At 39.7% G+C, this 17549-nt stretch overlaps 1 protein-coding gene across 1 annotated transcript in view; it reads left to right on the top strand.

Moving 5' to 3' along the window:
- Positions 1 to 9682: 9682 nt before the first annotated feature.
- Positions 9683 to 17549, top strand: part of LOC122548070 (interferon alpha/beta receptor 2-like) — a 40619-nt gene continuing 32752 nt past the window's right edge. The window contains exons 1-3 of the mRNA XM_043686636.2: positions 9683 to 9884; positions 10854 to 10982; positions 15353 to 15440. Coding sequence (XP_043542571.1) covers positions 15392 to 15440 — 49 coding nt within the window. The 5' untranslated portion in view covers positions 9683 to 9884; positions 10854 to 10982; positions 15353 to 15391. The remainder of the gene's footprint in view (positions 9885 to 10853; positions 10983 to 15352; positions 15441 to 17549) is intronic.

Here is a 17549-nt window from a genome sequence, read left to right as displayed (position 1 = left end):
AGAAAGCAGAGTTAACATTTCAAGCCAGGTGACTTTTACATCACTTGACTCGCTGGATCCTCAACATTAAATCTGTTTTCTTCCCACAGATGCTGCTAAGCATGCTGAGTTTCTCCACTAATTGCTGCTTTTGTTTCAGATTTCCAGCAACTTGTTTTATTCTAACTATTAAGTTGCACAGCTCCCCACTCACCTGTAAATTTGAGTGAGTAAACACTGAAGTGGGAATGTCATTCTCCTAACCTGACACCCTTTTTTCAGAGCCCTAACCACTCCATCCCAGCTGTATATGAACACCTCTATTTGACAAATTCTGCCCCACGAGCATCAATTGAAGAAAATAGGCCTGACTTTCCAATACCCTGACAGTCATTATTCTAGTGTAGATGGGAATTGCATGTGATGGTCCTGCAGAATCTTCATCAGAGCAGTCTCTGAAGGAATTGCCTGGGAAGTTGAAGGTTGTACTGAGCAATTCCACTCTGCCTGGATCCCTTCAAAAATCTCCAATTAATCTGGAAAATTCAAAGGGATCCAATGCAATTAAGTAAAATAATTACTTAGGAAAACACAGACTATCACATGCAAAGACTAACCACTGAGCGACTGTTCAACTGAATCATTTTCACCTCCCTCAGATGCTGACCTGAACCCCCAGGACCCTAACCCCTTTTCCCCTTGCTTCTTCCATCCTTTCCTCAATCTGCTCCACCTCCAACCAACCCACCCCACCACCAGACCAGACTGAACCACCATCACCAAACCTGCCACTGGACTCAACACGACTTGACCATTCCCCCTCCTAACCATGACTAGATCAGACCAAACCACACTCACCAAACCCACCATTTGATCAATACAATTCGACCATTCCCCTGCAACCACCACCAGACAAGGGCCAACCCTGCACTCTCTTCCTCTCCTTAACATATCAATACAGGATGTTCCATTATGACTGAGTATGGACATGGTAATAGATTAGATTAGATTCCTTACAGTATGGAAACAGGCTCTTTGGCCCAACAAGACAAAACCAACCCTCCGAAGAGTAACCTACCCAGACCCATTCCCCCTGACTAATGCACCTAACACTATGGGCAATTTAGCATGGTCAATTCACCTGACCTGCACATCTTTGGAATGTGGGAGGAAACCAGAGCAGCAAGAGGAAACCCACGCAGACAGGGGGGAGAATGTGCAAACTCCACACAGACAGTCGCCTGAAGCAGTGAGGCAGCAGTGCTAACCACTGAGCCACAATTTCACTTCAGAATGTGCAAAAAAGCACAAAGTACAAGGCAAATGGTAAACAAGTCATTAATAATGACCTAACCTTAAGTAGTATTTAGGATGTGTTCTTACAGTTAACCACTGATCTGTCTTATCCAATGCATAACTCTTATTTCAGGTGATATTAAGCTTTCTCTTGCAACAATTAAAGGTTTCCTGGACATATCTGTGTTTGTGGCTATGAGATAATGCTTGATATTAGCAAAAGTATTTTTTGTGCATTGTTTAAACCTGTTGGAATGTCTGATGTAGTGTGCTTTCTGGTTACTTATTGAATTGCCATTTGTGCATCATTGCACATAATTTGGCTGCTGTGACTTGACAACAGTGATTACACTTCAAAAGTACAGAATTGGCTGTAAAATATATTTAAGTGACCTGAGGTCATGAACACTGCAATCCAATTTTTCAGAGAATATAATTGAAGCAATTGTGCGTTTACATTAGTTCAATGTGGTCATTTTTTTCAGCTTATTCTTTTTGTTTAGCTTTCACATTTTATAAAAACAAACTGAATTCAAATTCTCGAACTGCAATACAGGATCTAAACTCACATTCTCTGGATTACTAGTCCAATCCAAGCAAATGTCCCTTTTTAGCATTGGGAATGAATTTGTGGGGGTGATTAAGGTTGCTTTTACGCTTCTGATTCCTCCAACTGACAGTTCAACCTTGTCAGCCTTTCTGGACAGCTTCTCTCCGACTCCCACTTCAATTGTAAGTCATTTTTTTCCCATAAAGTACACAGTATAGTGTATATTTCTTTTGCAATGTTATTAACTATTTTTTGATTCTGATTAATAATTCTAAAATTGTGAGTATATTTACAGAGATGGCTTCTTCAAAATATTCTGTGCTTGCAATAGCTCACCAGTTTGTATGCAAGTTAGTATTTCCAGTCATAAGAAAAGAGGGACCAAAATATTGTTAGAAATATTTCAGTAGTTGTATACCAGCCTCACTGAAAAACATTACAGATATCCAATATATTATGCCCCTAGTTGAGTACAATTGCATCCAATCTTCTAATATTTCAGAAAGATTTGCAGGTTGAATAAAAGTTTAAAAAGCTATGATTTTGCTCTTTCATTGTGTCAGCATCAGAGTAATTTCTGTACTTGGTTAACATAGATTCCTGAGGAGGGGCTTTTGCCCGAAACGTCAATTTTCCTGCTTCTCGGATGTTGCCTGACCTGCTATGCTTTTCCAGCACCATTCTGATCTAAACTTTGGTTTCCAGCATCTGCAGTCATCACTTTTACCTATTATATAGTACTAACTGAACTCGTTATGAGCTGCAGACTGGTAGTGCTGATAATGAAAACTTTGAAATGGAAATAATCCAAAGATTGGTGTTGAACATCTTAATTGATGGCCCTGTGTTATTTCCTTTGGTTCTTTGCTCCGTTATGGTGCTGTCCTCAGGGAGAAAGATTGTTGATACACTGTCATAGAAACATGTGATCTTTGCAGTTTGCATAGATGACTACCCCACATTTTGTTACTGCCAGAGAGTATCAGGTGCTAGTTTCTGTCAATTCCCACCAGTACATTCCATATTTTAATGACACATGATCAGAATGCCCTTTCCTCTTTTGCTTAAGTGATTCCCATTCCCAACCTTTGATCAAGGATGTGACACTGGTTTATCTCCTGTGTCAATTGTGCACCGTGTCTTCAGATTCCTTCAATTTTATTTATGTCCTTCCGCAAACAAGAATCCTACACACAACTTACATGCTCCAGGATTCAGTGAATAAACATTTGGAAAGCTATATCTCTAGTATTTTTGTTGTGATACCAATGATTTCTCTTCAAATGAATTCAGTTTGGTTTGGGTGTTGTTTATTGAATGTGGAATCCCCAATAAAGACTATTTTAAAACATGGTCTTTTATTTAAAAACCAAAAGAACTGCAGATGCTATCCACACCAATTGTTTACTCCTTACCCCCACCCCCCCCCCGCCCTCACCCTATCTTCTGCACATAAACCAACATTTACTGCGCTATCATCAGTTCTGAGGGTCACTGGACCCCGAACCATTAACTCTGATTTCTCTCCACAGATGCTGCAGATCTGCTGAGCTATTCCAGCAATTTCTCTTTTTGTTTATGGTCTTTTATTTACTTGTTGGAAATTTTTATTACAAAATTTAAAGCTGTCTGCTACATATATTTTAGATAATGCATATGACATAGCTTTTTTCTTGGCATTGAATACCATAACCCAATGACCATGTCCTTTCTGCAATTCCACATTATCTTGCAGTGAATTGATATAATATTGATTTTTTCCTGATGCATAACCCATGCAATCAAATGCAAATAGTCATACCTCTTTTTAACTATTTTGTGAAATCTCCTTCCATGACCATATTCGTCATTAAATCAGCTGGGAAAACATCCTCACTGCATCTGGTCTGTCCAGCTTCATTAGAATTTTAAATATTTCAATCAGATCCCCTCTCAGTTTTCTAAACTTCCATTAATCCAGGCCCATTGGCACCAATCTCTCATCATAGGACAGTTTTCCCTTCCTCAGAATCTCAGCTGCACTCCCTGCTATGACAAGTACAACCTGTCTTAGGTAGGGAGACCAAAATGGCATGCAATATCCAGAGTGGTCTCACCAAGCCCCTGTATAACGCAGTAAGACATTCCAATTTCTGAACTCAAACCCTCTTGCAATGAAGGCTAATGTACCATTTGTCTTCCTAATTGCACCTACTGCCTGTCTACTTTCATTGACTGCTGAACAAGGACAACTAGGTCACTTTGTACATTTGTATTTCCCATTATATCACTGTTTAAATAATACACTTCCTTTCTGCTTTTCACAGCAAAGTGTATAACTTCACATTTAGCCACATTGTAGTGCATCTCTCATGTGTTTGCCCTCTCACTCAACTTGTCTGAATGCTCTTGCATCTTCCTCGCAACTTCACCCAATTTTGTCATACGGATTTTTGTATAAATTCCACATTAGTAACAGCATACACCATTTAAACCAAGTATTATTTGTGTATCAAGGTTTTAAATAGAGCCTAATATGTAAAAGACAAAGGGCTCTCCAAAGGAGCTTCAATGTCTTTACTCCAAAGAAGTTTGTAAGTTTGTAAGTTTGCAGATGACACCAAAAGTGGAGAGCGAAAAAGGTTACCTCAGAGTACAACAGGATCTTGACCAGATGGGCCAATGAGTTTAGGAGTGGCAGTGGAGTTTAATCTAGATAAATGCGAGGTACTGCATTTTGGATAAGCAAATCAGTGCAGGACTTATACACTTAATGGTAAGGTCCTAGGGAGTATTGCTGAACAAAGAGTCCTTGGAGTGCAGGTCAATAGTTCCTTGAAAGTAGAGTTGCAGGTAGATAGGATAGTGAAGGCGGCATTTGGTATGCTTTCCTTTATTGGTCAGAGCATTGAGTATAGGGGTTGGGAGGTTATGTTGCAGCTGTACAGGGCATTGGTTAGGGCACTTTTGGAACATTGCATGCAATTCTGGTCTCCTTCCTATTGGAAGGATGTTGTGAAACTTGAGTTGGACTGAAGGGTCTGTTTCCATGCTGTACATCTTTATGACTCTATGACTAAGGTGATTGTTAAAACTGGAAAACAGCCTTCTTAATTCAAATTGTTGAGTTCAAATGTACTCAGACATCACAGCAATGAAGCAGATATTAACATGAGACTCTGAAAAGAGATATTAGAGATTTTTGTTGGTTTAATGTTGAGAAGTATGTTGTGTGTAAATGTAATATTTTTCTAATTTATTTTGTTTCAATTTGAAATTAATTTTTGTGATACAGAACTGATATTCCAGCCTGAATTATATGGTTGGGTTTCACTGATCAAAAAGAACAGAAATACGTGGTGAGCAACTCACAAAGAACTGCAAACAGAAAAACCTCAGTAAAGTGGTTATTGTTAATCCTGCAGCATTCTAATTAACTCAGTTTACACATAAAGTCAGAAGTTTGTAACTATATGTAGCTGATAGCTTGTGATCGGGCCGATAGTGTTGGAATAATCTATGTTGATAACAAATCAGTATATAAGAAGAGAAGGAATAGGATTTGGGTGACATGAAGATGGATGATATCCATATGGTGCACAAACAGAAACATGCAACTAGGTAAAAACAATGACTGCAGATGCTGGAAACCAGATTTCTGGAAGCTCCTCGGATGCTGCCTGAACTGCTGTGCTCTTCCAGCACCACTGATCCAGAAACATGCAACTGTTGGGTCCAATGGCCCATTTCTCTGCTATGATTAGATTTGCAGTATGCTGTGACATTGCTGGAAATTTCCCAGTGGAGCCAGTATGAAACAATATCTTATGAAATAGAAAGGAGAATTACTTTTAATATAACTAGTTCATTATCTGTAACCTCGCGTAAAAACAAGTGAAGACCTGTAATGCCGGTTTACTGGCATACTTTTGTACTGTAAATTCAAAGCATATCTATGATTGTTGAATATCAAATAATTCATTGTTCATTCAACAAGAGATTCAACAGATCAATTGCACCATTCCTGACTGAGAAAGAAGGCAGTTGCTAATTTAAGAGGCAGGTTTATAAAACTCAGGCAGATGGAACAAATTATCCTTCATGAATAGAACACACCTCATAACTGTATGGTTTGTCACTTAGCAAGGATTCAGTGGAATCAAAATGGAAGTCTTTTTCCCTCCAAAACCAACATCAAATATTGCCAGGAGAAACTGTTTAGTTTCTGAACAAATCTGCCAACATTCATTCTTTTTGCATGAGACTTATTTATTTCTGGCCCAAAATATAGCTAATACATTTTCCTGTATCTCATACTGGTAATACATTGGTGAAGTGGGGCAATGACTGCACTGGAGAGGAAGAAAACAAAGAACACTGACAACCAGAAAATCTTTGGTATCCAGACCAGATTTATCCAACAAAAATGTCTATTCTCTACCTATGCTAGTAGATGGCTACAAAAAATACTTCTTGCAGTGTCAACTCAATTCCTGTTACATTCACACATTTCCCTTTTTCCCTTGTCATTCAGTCCAGTTTAAGTTTAACAAACTGAAACTTAAGTCCAAATTGACTTTGAATTTCAAAAGAAAAGGAGATCAGCAACAGCATTGTAACATGATAAATGAAGTTAATGAATGAGATTTGAGCTGGGTTGGACACCTCTACTGCAGGACACATTTTCAAATAAAGAATCCCTGGTGCTAGGGAGTTTATGAAGGACGTTGTTGAAACTTTATTGCTGGAACAGCACAGCAGGTCAGGCAGCATCCAGGGAACAGGAGATTCGACGTTTCGGGCACAGGCCCTATATTCAGTTTATGAAGGACCCCAGGGTCTCCATTGTCAACAAAAGATATTAATCTTGGCTCGTAGTAACTGTTTTGCCTCTGAGATACAAGGCTGTGGTTTCAAGTCAAATTCCAGGGGTTTGAGCAAATAATAGATTAACATTAGGGGAATGTTACTTTGCTAGTAGAAGCTTTAACCCACAGCGACTGCCTTTCGGATTCTACATTAAATTATTATGATGGAGATCTTAGGAGGGTGTGACTAAGTGGAAGGGGTGTCAATAAATTCAGGGACAATTGCCCACTCAGATATTTGCTTACATAAACATTAGTCAACACAACAAATATATGACAATGCTTTGTGTACAGTGGTAATCTCCCTATCTGTGGGCTAGAAGGTCGGGTTCAACTCCCACCTGTTCCAGAGATGTGTCACAATATACCATTGGTTGATTAAAAGCATCCAGAGAAATAGCCATGTGAATATTTAAACTTTATTTTCATTCCTGGCTCTGTATATCTGACCTAATTGATGTTTTTATAAAAACGCCTATATTTAATGTTTGTTTGAGATTGCACATAGTTTCAATTTTGTTTGTCATGGCTGGCAATTCATACAAATAAAACTTCCCTTGTTAATCACTGCTTATCTAAAATAAAAACTGAGAATGCTTCTGTAGGGTGGAAGAATGTAATATTTCAAGTAGATCACCCAGAACATTAACCCCCTATTCCTCTTTCTGTAGAAACTGATGGTCCTACTGAATGTTTTCAACTTATTTTTATTAACTCATAAAATGTGGGAATGACTACTGAGCCAGCATTTGTTGCCCATCCTTAGCTGCCTTCTTGAACCGCTGCAGTTCATATGCTGTTGATAGACGCACAATGCTCTGAGGGAAAGAATTCTAGAATTTTTACCCATTGCCTCTGTAGAAAAGGGGATCTGTTTCCAAGTCATGATGGTGAGTGGCTTGGTGGCATACTTGCAGTGGAGGTGGTGTCCCTATACAGCTGCAGCCCTGTCCTTGAGGTGGAAGTGGCATTTGGTTTGGAAAGTGGTCTGGAAAGAGTTTGGACCATCTCTGGGACACAGGCACTAAACAACCCCACAGACCTGTGGCCGAACACTTGAAATCCCTCTCTCACTCCGCCAAAGACATGCAAGTCCTTGACCTCCTCCACTGCCAAACTCAAGCCACACAATGCCTGGAGTAAGAACACCTCCAGTTTTTTGAAGAAGTAACAAAGAGGATTGATGAGGGCAGAGCGGTAAATGTGATCTATATGGACTTCGGTAAGGTGTCAACAAAGTTCCCCATGGGAGACTGGTGAGCAAGGTTAGATCTCTTGGAATACAGGAAGAACTCGCCATTTGGATGTAGAACTGGCTTAAAGGTAGAAGACAGAGAGTGGTGGTGGAGGGTTGTTTTTCAGATTGGAGGCCTGTGACCAGTCGAGTGCCAATCTGATCGGTGCTGGGTCCACTACTTTTCATCATTTATATAAATGATGTGGAAGTGAGCATAAGAGATATAGTTAGTAAGTTTGCTGATGACAACAAAATTGGAGGTGTAGTGGACTGAGAAGAAGGTTACCTCAGATTACAACGGGATCTTGATCAGATGGGCCAATGGGCTGAGAAGTGGTAGATGGAATTTAATTTAGATAAATGTGAGGTGCTGCGTTTTGGGAAAGCAAACCTTATCAGGACTTATACACTTAATGGTAAGGTCCTAGGGAGTGTTGCTGGACAAAGAGACCTTGGAGTGCAGGTTCATTGTTCCTCGAAAGTGGAGTCGCAGGTAGATAGGATGTTGAAGAAGGCGGTTGGTATGCTTTCCTTTATTGGTCAGAGTATTGAGTACAGGAGTTGAGAGGTCATGTTGCGGCTGTACAGGACATTGGTTAGGCCACTGTTGGAATATTGCATGCAATTCTGGTCTCCTTCCTATTGGAAAGATGTTGTGAAACTTGAAAGGGTTCAGAAAAGATTTACAAGAAAGTTGCCAGGGTTGGAGGATTTGAGCTATAGGGAGAGGTTGAATAGGCTGGGGCTGTTTTCCCTGGAGTATCAGAGGCTAAGGGGTGACCTTATCGAGGTTTATAAAATCATGAGGAGCATGGATAGGATAAATAGACAGGTTCTGGCAGGTGGACTAGATTGGGTTGGGATATCTGGTTCGCATGGACGAGTTGGACCAAAGGGTCTGTTTCCGTGCTGTACATCTCAATGACTCTATGAACTTATCTTCCACCTTGGGACCCTCCAACCACACAGAATCAATGTTGATTTCACCAGTTTCCTCATCTCCCCTGCCCCCACCTTATCCCAGATCGAACCCTCTAACTCAGCACCGCCCTATCTGTCCATCTCCCTTCTCACCTATATGCTCCACCCTCCACTCCGACCATCACCATCACCCCCCACCATTACCTACCTATCGCATTCTCAGCTACCTTCCCCCCAGCCCTGCACCCCTTCCCAGTTATCTATTAATCCCTTGCCTCCCACCCCCCCACCATTCCTGATGAAGAGCTTAGTCGACTCTCCTGTTCCTCGGATGCTGCCTGACCTGCTGTGCTTTTCTACACTTTTTGACTGATCTCTAGCATTTGCATTCCTCACTTTCTCCTTTGGAAAGTGCTGTCTGAGGAAACTGTTGCCACTGAAAGCCAGGGGTGAAGGGAGTGGACGTGATGCCATTCAAGCAGGTTGCTTCGTCCTGGGTAGTGTCAAGTCTTGTTTCAGTCCCACCCATCCTGGCCAGTAGGGAGTGATTTATGTTAAAAGTTCAATGTAAAGTTAATAACTGTGGGGCTGACGACCATGTGTTCTTTACAGGTACTTGTACGTGTAACAAGCAGGGGGAATTGCAGTATTCCACAGTATCTGTGTTGCTATGAGTAATAGTTGCCTCCCTCCCTTGCGCTTCCATTGGCAAGTCCAGCCCTGAGTCACGTGATTGTCAGTAAAGGCTGACAGCTGCGGGCTTTGTGACCTCACAATCTGTGGGCGGGGAAGGGGGAAATGGGTGTGATAGACAGGTCTCGGGGGCATGGCCCACCCACTGCGGCCTGCCAACGATATCGAACCGAGGCAAGGGAGACCGACGTTCATGGAGCCTGACGGGAAGCTGGAAGAGGAAGCTTTCGCCTCGGTGCTGTTGCTCTGATGTTTGTGGAGAAAGACGTTTAAATCTGTATGGGGCGGGGGGGAAACGCTAGAAAGGTCGTTTCTCTCCCACGTAACTAGCGGATTTTTATTTTCCTCTCACGGACATCAGGTAAGGTCCCGAAAATGAGAGATTTATTATTATTATTATTATTATTATTATTATTATTATTATTATTATTATTATTATTATTATTATTATTATCGGAGGGTGACGAGGAAGTGCAATGTTAGTGAGGTCGGGGGTTCAGGCTGAGGTTTGTTCTGACCTATTGAAACGGTGTAACGTTTTATTACAATGCACAGGTCACCTCCTCTTAAAACTTCCCCGTTTGAACCTCCCGCAAAAGTCTCCCAAAAAAAAAGGTTGAGATGAGCTTGCGAACATTTCAGTTTCAGGCCCCCAAAGGGAAGGGGATCCGTGTTAACTGTTATTTCTGCCGGCAGCCCTTGGGTTACAGGCTGTGGAAATGCCGCAGGTGGACAAGGTCAGAAAACGACCTAGTGTCGTTAGATTTTTGACCTTAGGCTACATGGTCCAGAACGAAGTGTTCATATTGTCAATATATCAGCTCGTATGAAGCCACTCGGGACCACGAACGCAGCATCTTCAAGTGAGTGTTAGAGTTAACAATTTTTTTTTGCGTTTGGAGCTTTTTCTACTACGGGTTCTTGTTTCTGTTTCACTGTAATGTTCAAACCTGTTGTTGTCTTAATTCGCAAGAGCCGGTCTTGGGCTGGGGTGGATAAAGTTTTAAAAATCACATAATTGAATTGCATTGAATTTATTGTCTCGCATACCGATGCACAATGAAAAGCTCTGTCTTGCGAACAATACAGGCAGATCACTTAGTTAAATAGCGTAGGTAAGTAAATAATAGGTAAACAGTGGCAAAAACTAAAACATACGTACAGGTAAATGCTAAGAGTTTGAGTCCATGCAGTATTCTAACAATAGGGTAGAAACTATTTTGAAACCAGCTGGTGCATGTGTTCAGGCTTCTGAACCTTCTCCCTGATGATAGAGGTTCTAGAAAAGCTTCATCAGTGACTTGTATTCCATCTAATGTCTGTATTAAAGGTCTGCATAGAATATGAATGATGGCCAAGCTGTAGGAATTTGAGGCCACTGAAAGATGAGTTGAAGTTGCAAGTGGGAAGACACAAGTGATGGAGTTTAAATGAGTCTGAGAAGGACAGTGATTGAAAGGTATGAAATTGTGCAGTGTGAATAATTTTAAGAAAGCTACAGTTATTTTTTTTCTCAGTGACTGAAAGAGCATTCTAGTTTTGAATTAATTACTGCCAGATTTGCGTTGCAGCCCTGCTTGCTGACAGCTTGATACTATGTACGATCAGTTTAGTTGAATTTGTAATGGATTAACCATGGCATATCTGCACTGAAAGGTATGCAGTTAGCAGATGAAATTAAATAGATTCGGGATGTCTTGGTTCTTTAAAGATGTGTCTTTGTTGTACATAGAATTCATTAGATTATTTGTGACTGACTCATGATTTTTTTTAAAAATGTATTGAAGCTAACTTTAAATTAAAATGTTTAAATTAGTTTGATTAAATCCTTGACTCTGCTGTGTGAAGAGGTTCTTGAAAATATAACTTTAATTTTGTACAAAAATTTGTACAATGTTCCATTATTCCATCCTGTACTGTGCCTTGCAACTACTTCTCAGACTCCCTTGCTAACTTATCTTTTATTTATGTTCAGGCCTGTTCATAATTATCCAGTTTAACTGTCCTCACTTCTAATCAAGCCATATATCACTCTGGCCAACATGTTAATTAACCATGTTCCAGCAACAGCTAGTTTTCTTCAAGCTTGTGACTATTACCATCTGAAACAACAAGGGTAGCAGATCAATGCTGAAACCAAATGGGGGTGGGTAAATGAATTTTCCCTAAAATTCCTGGGAAAGCTACAATTACGGGGGGATGAATCAAAGACTGACCGAATTAGTGAGGAGCTGCCCCTCCAATCATGGGCTAGTTCTGTCTTGCATTTGCTGTTCTGTTCTCTATGAAAGAAAGCGTTGAGGGGATTATTTTGACCATGCCACAGAGATGGGAACTTCACCTGCAAGTTCTCCTCCAAGCCAAATACCATCTTGGCTTTGAACTATATGGCAATTTCCTCAATACCACTGGGTCAAAATCCTGAAACTCCCTTGTGACAGCAATGTGGGGTACATTCGGACCATGATATCTGTTTGCTTAGTTGGCTAGATGACTGCTTTGCAACATTGCCAGCAGTGGAGTTTTAATTCCTGCATTGCATTGGTCACTGTGGTTCCATCCTCTCCACCTCACCCACTCGGGTGAGGGCTTTCTCGCTTGCTGTTTTTCTTTCTCGTTTCCGTGGTATGAGAGTCTCCAAATAAGTGGAAAGAATCTTCTGCTCATGAAAAGATTAGAGAAAAACAAGCCGCAAACATTAAAAATAAATAGCAAATGAAGCAAAAGTAATGAGAATTTTTTTTCTTTGAGCACTTAAAGTCTATAGTACACTGCCTGAGTGTGTGATGGAGACAGCTTCAATTGAAGCATTTGAAATGGATTCGTTTGTTGAGATGTAACAGGATTGAGGAGGGCAGAGCAATAAATATGATCTATATGGACTTCAGTAAGGCATTTGATGAGGTTTCTCAGAGGAGACTGGTTAGCAAGGTTAGATCTCATGGAATGTAGTGAGAATTAGCCATTTGGATACAGAATTGGCTTAAAGGTAGAAGACAGGGTGGAGGTGCATGGTTGCTTTTTATACTGGAGGCCTGTGGCCAGTTGTATGCCACAGATCGGTGCTCGGTCCGTTGCTTTTTTTTATATATATTATTTGGATGTGAATATTGGAGGTATAGTTAGTAAGATTACACCAAAATTGGAGGTGCAGTGGGATCTTTATCAGATGGGCCAATGGGCTGAGGAGTGTCAGATGGAGTTTAATTTAGATAAATGCGAGGTGCTGTATTTTGGAAATGCAAATCCGAGCAGGACTTATACACTTAATGGTAAGGTCCAGGGGAGTGTTGCTGAACAAGGATACCTTGGAGTACAGGTTCATAGTTCCTTGAAAATGGAGTCGTAGGTAGATAGGATGTTGAAGGCGGCGTTTGGTATGCTTTCCTTTATTGGTCAGACCATTGAATATAGGAGTTGGGAGGTCATGTTGCGGCTGCGCAGGATATTGATTAGGCCACTTTTGGAATATTGCGTGCAATTCTGGTCTCTACTAATCAGAAGGATGTTTTGAAATGTGAAAGAGTTCAGAAAGTATTTACAAGGATGTTGCCAGGGTTGGAAGGTTTGAGCTATAGGGAGATGCTGAATAGGCTGGGGCTGTCTTCCTAGAGTGTCAGAGGCTGAGGAGTAACCTTAGAGGTTTAACCTTAGAGGTTTATAAAATCACGAGGGGCATGGATAGGATAAATAGACAAGGTCTTTTCCCTGGGGTGGGGGAGTCCAAAACTGGAGGGCCTGGGTTTAGGATAAGAGGGAAATGATATAAAAGAGACCTAAGGAGCAATGTTTTCATGCAGAGGGTGGTGAGTGTATGGAGTGAGCTGCCAGAGGAAGTGGTGGAGGCTGGTACAAGTACAGTATTTAAATGGCATCTGGATGGGTATATGAATAGGAAGAGTTCAAAGGGATATGGGCCAAGTGCTCCCAAATGGGAGAAGGTTAGGTTAGGATATCTGGTTAGCATGGATGAGTTGGACTAAAGGCACTGCAATGATAATGTGTTGAGGATTTTATCTGAAGTTCAAATTTCCAAATTTAACAGTGCGGTTTAATTTGAAGAGAAAGTTTCACCATACAAAGTATGCTAATATAAAATATGGTCAAGCTTTTAAATTTTGTCATCTTGTATCAAATTGGTCATTTTCAGAATTGAGACCAGTAGGTAAGTGTTGAACACAGTGAAGAGAAATAAGGCATCTCTGTTCTTTGATTCTATGCAACAGGAAGATGTTGATTGAGGTTCCAAAAGGGAGTAACATACTGTGCAGCTGGCAAGTAACTATCTTTTAACAAGTGTGGCAAGGCAAATTTGAGGGAGGATCATTGCAAAAGATAGGGAAAGGTCTCATATGGTCCAGGCTCAAGTCCCATCTGTTCTAGAAGTATGAAAAAACATTTCTGAACAGGTTGATGAGAAAACACCTTTTTTTTTAATCATTGCTCGAGGCAAGAATCATTAGCAGTCTCAAAGGCAACCTATAAGTGACTAATTAGCATCAGTTACTCTGCCGTATTTAATGATGCCAGGTATTTGTGAAAGCTTAAATCAAATATTTGGAGCCTTCCTGTTAACCCCATCTGGAAATAGGTCAACTATTCCGATACCAAATTATTATAAAAGACCACAATAGGAAATGAGAGTTCTGGCAAGCACAAAATGTTCTGTAGTTGTGGCCAGTTTCTTGTTCTGCAGAGCAAGGTGTATGCTTTATCCAAAAATGAGCAGCTGAAATTAATTATGATCCAATATAGTGCATGAATTCTTCTAGTTTATCATGGGACTGAATTGCAGTTATTTATCAAATTGTTACATTCATATTGCTGTTAATGTTACCATCATGAGAGATTGACTGACAACATAAATTTCAGGTTTTGTTTTAATTCCCTCATGGGATGAGGGGGTCACTGTTCAGACCAGCATTTACTGCTGATCCTGAATTGCCTGGAGAGCAGTTGAGTCGGCCACATTACTGTGGGTCTGGAGTCTCTCACAAGCCAAATATCAGCTTCCCTAAAGGACATTGATGAATCAGGTGGGTTTTTCTGATAATTGGAAAAGGATTCATTGTCATCATTTAACTCTTAATTCCAGAGTTTTATTGAATTCAAATTCCATCACTTGCTGTGGCAGGATTCAAAGCTGGGTCCCCAGAGCATTACTTGGGTCTCTGGCTGAACAGTCCAGCAATATACCACTAGGTCTACTAGGAAAGCAAATTTGAGAACTAAAAATTATAAAGAGACTAACCAACTTGTTCTGCATAAATCTTACAGCTCTGCAATTAAACTTCTCACTTATGGTTTGTCATTATTCAAGATACTTTCTGCCAAGTCTCTCATATCTAACAAATTAACTCTTATCTGCAGTAGCAGCTGTGGTGAACATGGTCACCATATTCTACTTGGAGCAGTAAATACAATGTAGACCAAAGTTGAAGGAACTATATCATGAAACAGCAAGGAAATTTTAATAAGCTGTCAGGTATTACAGAATTTATAAAGGCTTATTTATTGGCACCTTGTAACTTGTTTCAGAAGGTGTAGAGATTCCTCAATGCAAGGGAAATCTTGTGTTATTTGAGGGCATGTTGTCACAAGAAAGCTGTGCCAAATATTAACTTTTCATTCCTGATGAAATCATCTCGTGGCAGGTTGGTTAACCAATTTAATCAGGAAAAAATAGTCTGGGTAGAAAACAAGTCTTGCTATTTGATTTCTACTTCAAAAAGCTGGTTAATTTGTTTGAATTTGTCTCTGCTCTTGAACTCTCTCCTTTTAATTATATGATGTAATGCATTACACTCTTTTAAATCTTTTTTATTATAGGATGAATGAAGGGGAGAGCTAACATTTTAATCAGACACAATGTTTATAATATTGGGCCTATTGTGTTCTCATCAATTTCTGAACACTGGTAAATATGCAATTTTTCATTGTAAAATCAGAACTGATATTTTTTTGCAGATGTCTCTACCATGTAATTTACCAGCCTAATATTTATTCAAAGATTTATTCTTTTTCTCCTGAAACTTGTGATTTTTTTATTGAAGTTGATATATTCCATATTTAGCTTCCAGAATTCAAATCCATTTCCAACTTAGTTTGAAAGCTCAGTTTGTGCTTCTGAGAATTATGGGTAAAGTTAGTGCGTTATTTTGATCTTGAAATATTGCTACTTTGGGTGTTACTATTGGCTTAGTTATAATGCCCCTGCCACTGGGAGAGATGAGGCTTCAAATTCTTTCCAAGGATTTGAGATCTCAATGAATATCTTTTGGTGCTGCATTGTCAAGGGTACTACTTCTTGGATGTAACTTTGAACCATGAGCTTCATCTGTCCTCACAAGTGTGCATGAAAGATAAAATAGAAGTGACCAAGAAAGTATCGAGGAATTCTTCCAATTTTGCACCTTACCCAATGTCGCCAAATTAGATTATCAGATCATTAATTTTATGCCTTCCAGTGATCCTGATTTCTGCAAAATTGATTACTGTCTTTCACTACACTACAGCAGTGACTGCACTTCAATGTACGCTAGTTGACAGAGGCATTTTGGCATGCTGTAATGTTGTGGTGACTGATTTCCTAATATTATGACAAGTATGAGAAAGATGCAAGCTCATCTTGCCATTTCTTCCACCCCAGCTTTAAAAGAGCTACTCTGAATCATGCAACAGCACAGTTGTAAGAAATGCCTCCATTAGATTGCTTTTGCTTAAGCTCTGTCCTTTGCTTATAATGATCACTATTCAATTTCTCAAGGTATTACTGATGCCGCGCTGAAGGAAATGGTATGCTCTTGAGCTGAGAGAGGTTGTTGAAATATTTCTAAAGCTAGCAGTTCCTGAAATTATTTTTGTGGTAGCAGTTCCATCCTATGGAGAAACACAAAATAGCAGCTATTAATGTTTCAGATAATATCTTTTTGATGCATTGCTGTACCTTCACCTTATAGTGGACCTTGCCTCAATCCATATTCCAGCTTCAGTTTCAGCCATATGTATTGAGCTTATGCTCAGGTGACACTAATGCCAACTAACCCTAAAATGATAGCTTTAAGTCCAATTCTTCAATTCTAGCACTTAACCTTCAGTCCCAATGGTACACTGTCTTCTCAGAAATGCTGTCTTTCACCTGAGACATTAAATTTGGACACTGCCATTTTATTTTTAATCTTACATAATTTAACATTTTAGAAAATGCTGGAGAATCTCTTCAGACGTCTGAAGAGATAAACAGTTAATATTTCAAGTCCAACGTGACTTCTTTTTGACAGGCTCAGCACTAATTTCAGCAGTGGATGCTGGATCAGTTTTTTTTGTTCAGCAATCTCAGATTTGAAATTATCTAAGTTATTAAAAGATATGAGCCAAAGACAGGAATATGGAATTAGGCCATAGATCAACCATGATCTCATTGAACTATCTTGAGGACTGAAGAGCCTGCACCCATTCTTATGTCCATATTTCCCCATCTCTTATCTGTTTATCTCTTCATAGTGAGTTGCCAACCTACTGCGTACCTCCAATATTTTCTGTTACTGCAGATGCTGAAAATGAAGAAAAATTTTGCTTTTTCTACCATTTACTTAATTTTGTTTTTTCCATTTGTAATTTATAGGATTTAGCTTTTTCCCCATTTATTATTTGGTTTGCTTAAGTAACAGTAAAGTCTATACTTGGAGCATTTTATTTCCATGATATCTTTTTAAAAATGATTATACTGATTTCCCCACTAGGTGTTTGAAGTTGATTCATCAGTTTACCCCGAGCATTCCATCAGCATTTTGACAAGTCTCCAATGTCTTTTTGACCTTTTTTCTCCAACAAAATATTGTGATGGAACTGCAGTCATAATTAGAGCATGCACTTTAAAAGCTATGTCGCAACTTAATATTTCAACTTCTTTGAAAGACAGTGCTTGTTTAAGATATGTTTTTTTTTTGCCACCTTGCAAGACCATGGGCAGCATCTTTCCTTTCAGTTCTCATTTTGATTTTATTTTACTTCAAGTACTTTGCTG

The sequence above is a fragment of the Chiloscyllium plagiosum genome, unplaced genomic scaffold (assembly GCF_037043375.1).
Source record: "Chiloscyllium plagiosum isolate Xiang-an unplaced genomic scaffold, Cpla_swu_hap1 HiC_scaffold_12, whole genome shotgun sequence".
Taxonomy (NCBI): Eukaryota; Metazoa; Chordata; class Chondrichthyes; order Orectolobiformes; family Hemiscylliidae; genus Chiloscyllium; species Chiloscyllium plagiosum.
Note: the sequence above shows the minus strand (reverse complement) of the source record. Positions and strands in the feature narration are given on the sequence as shown.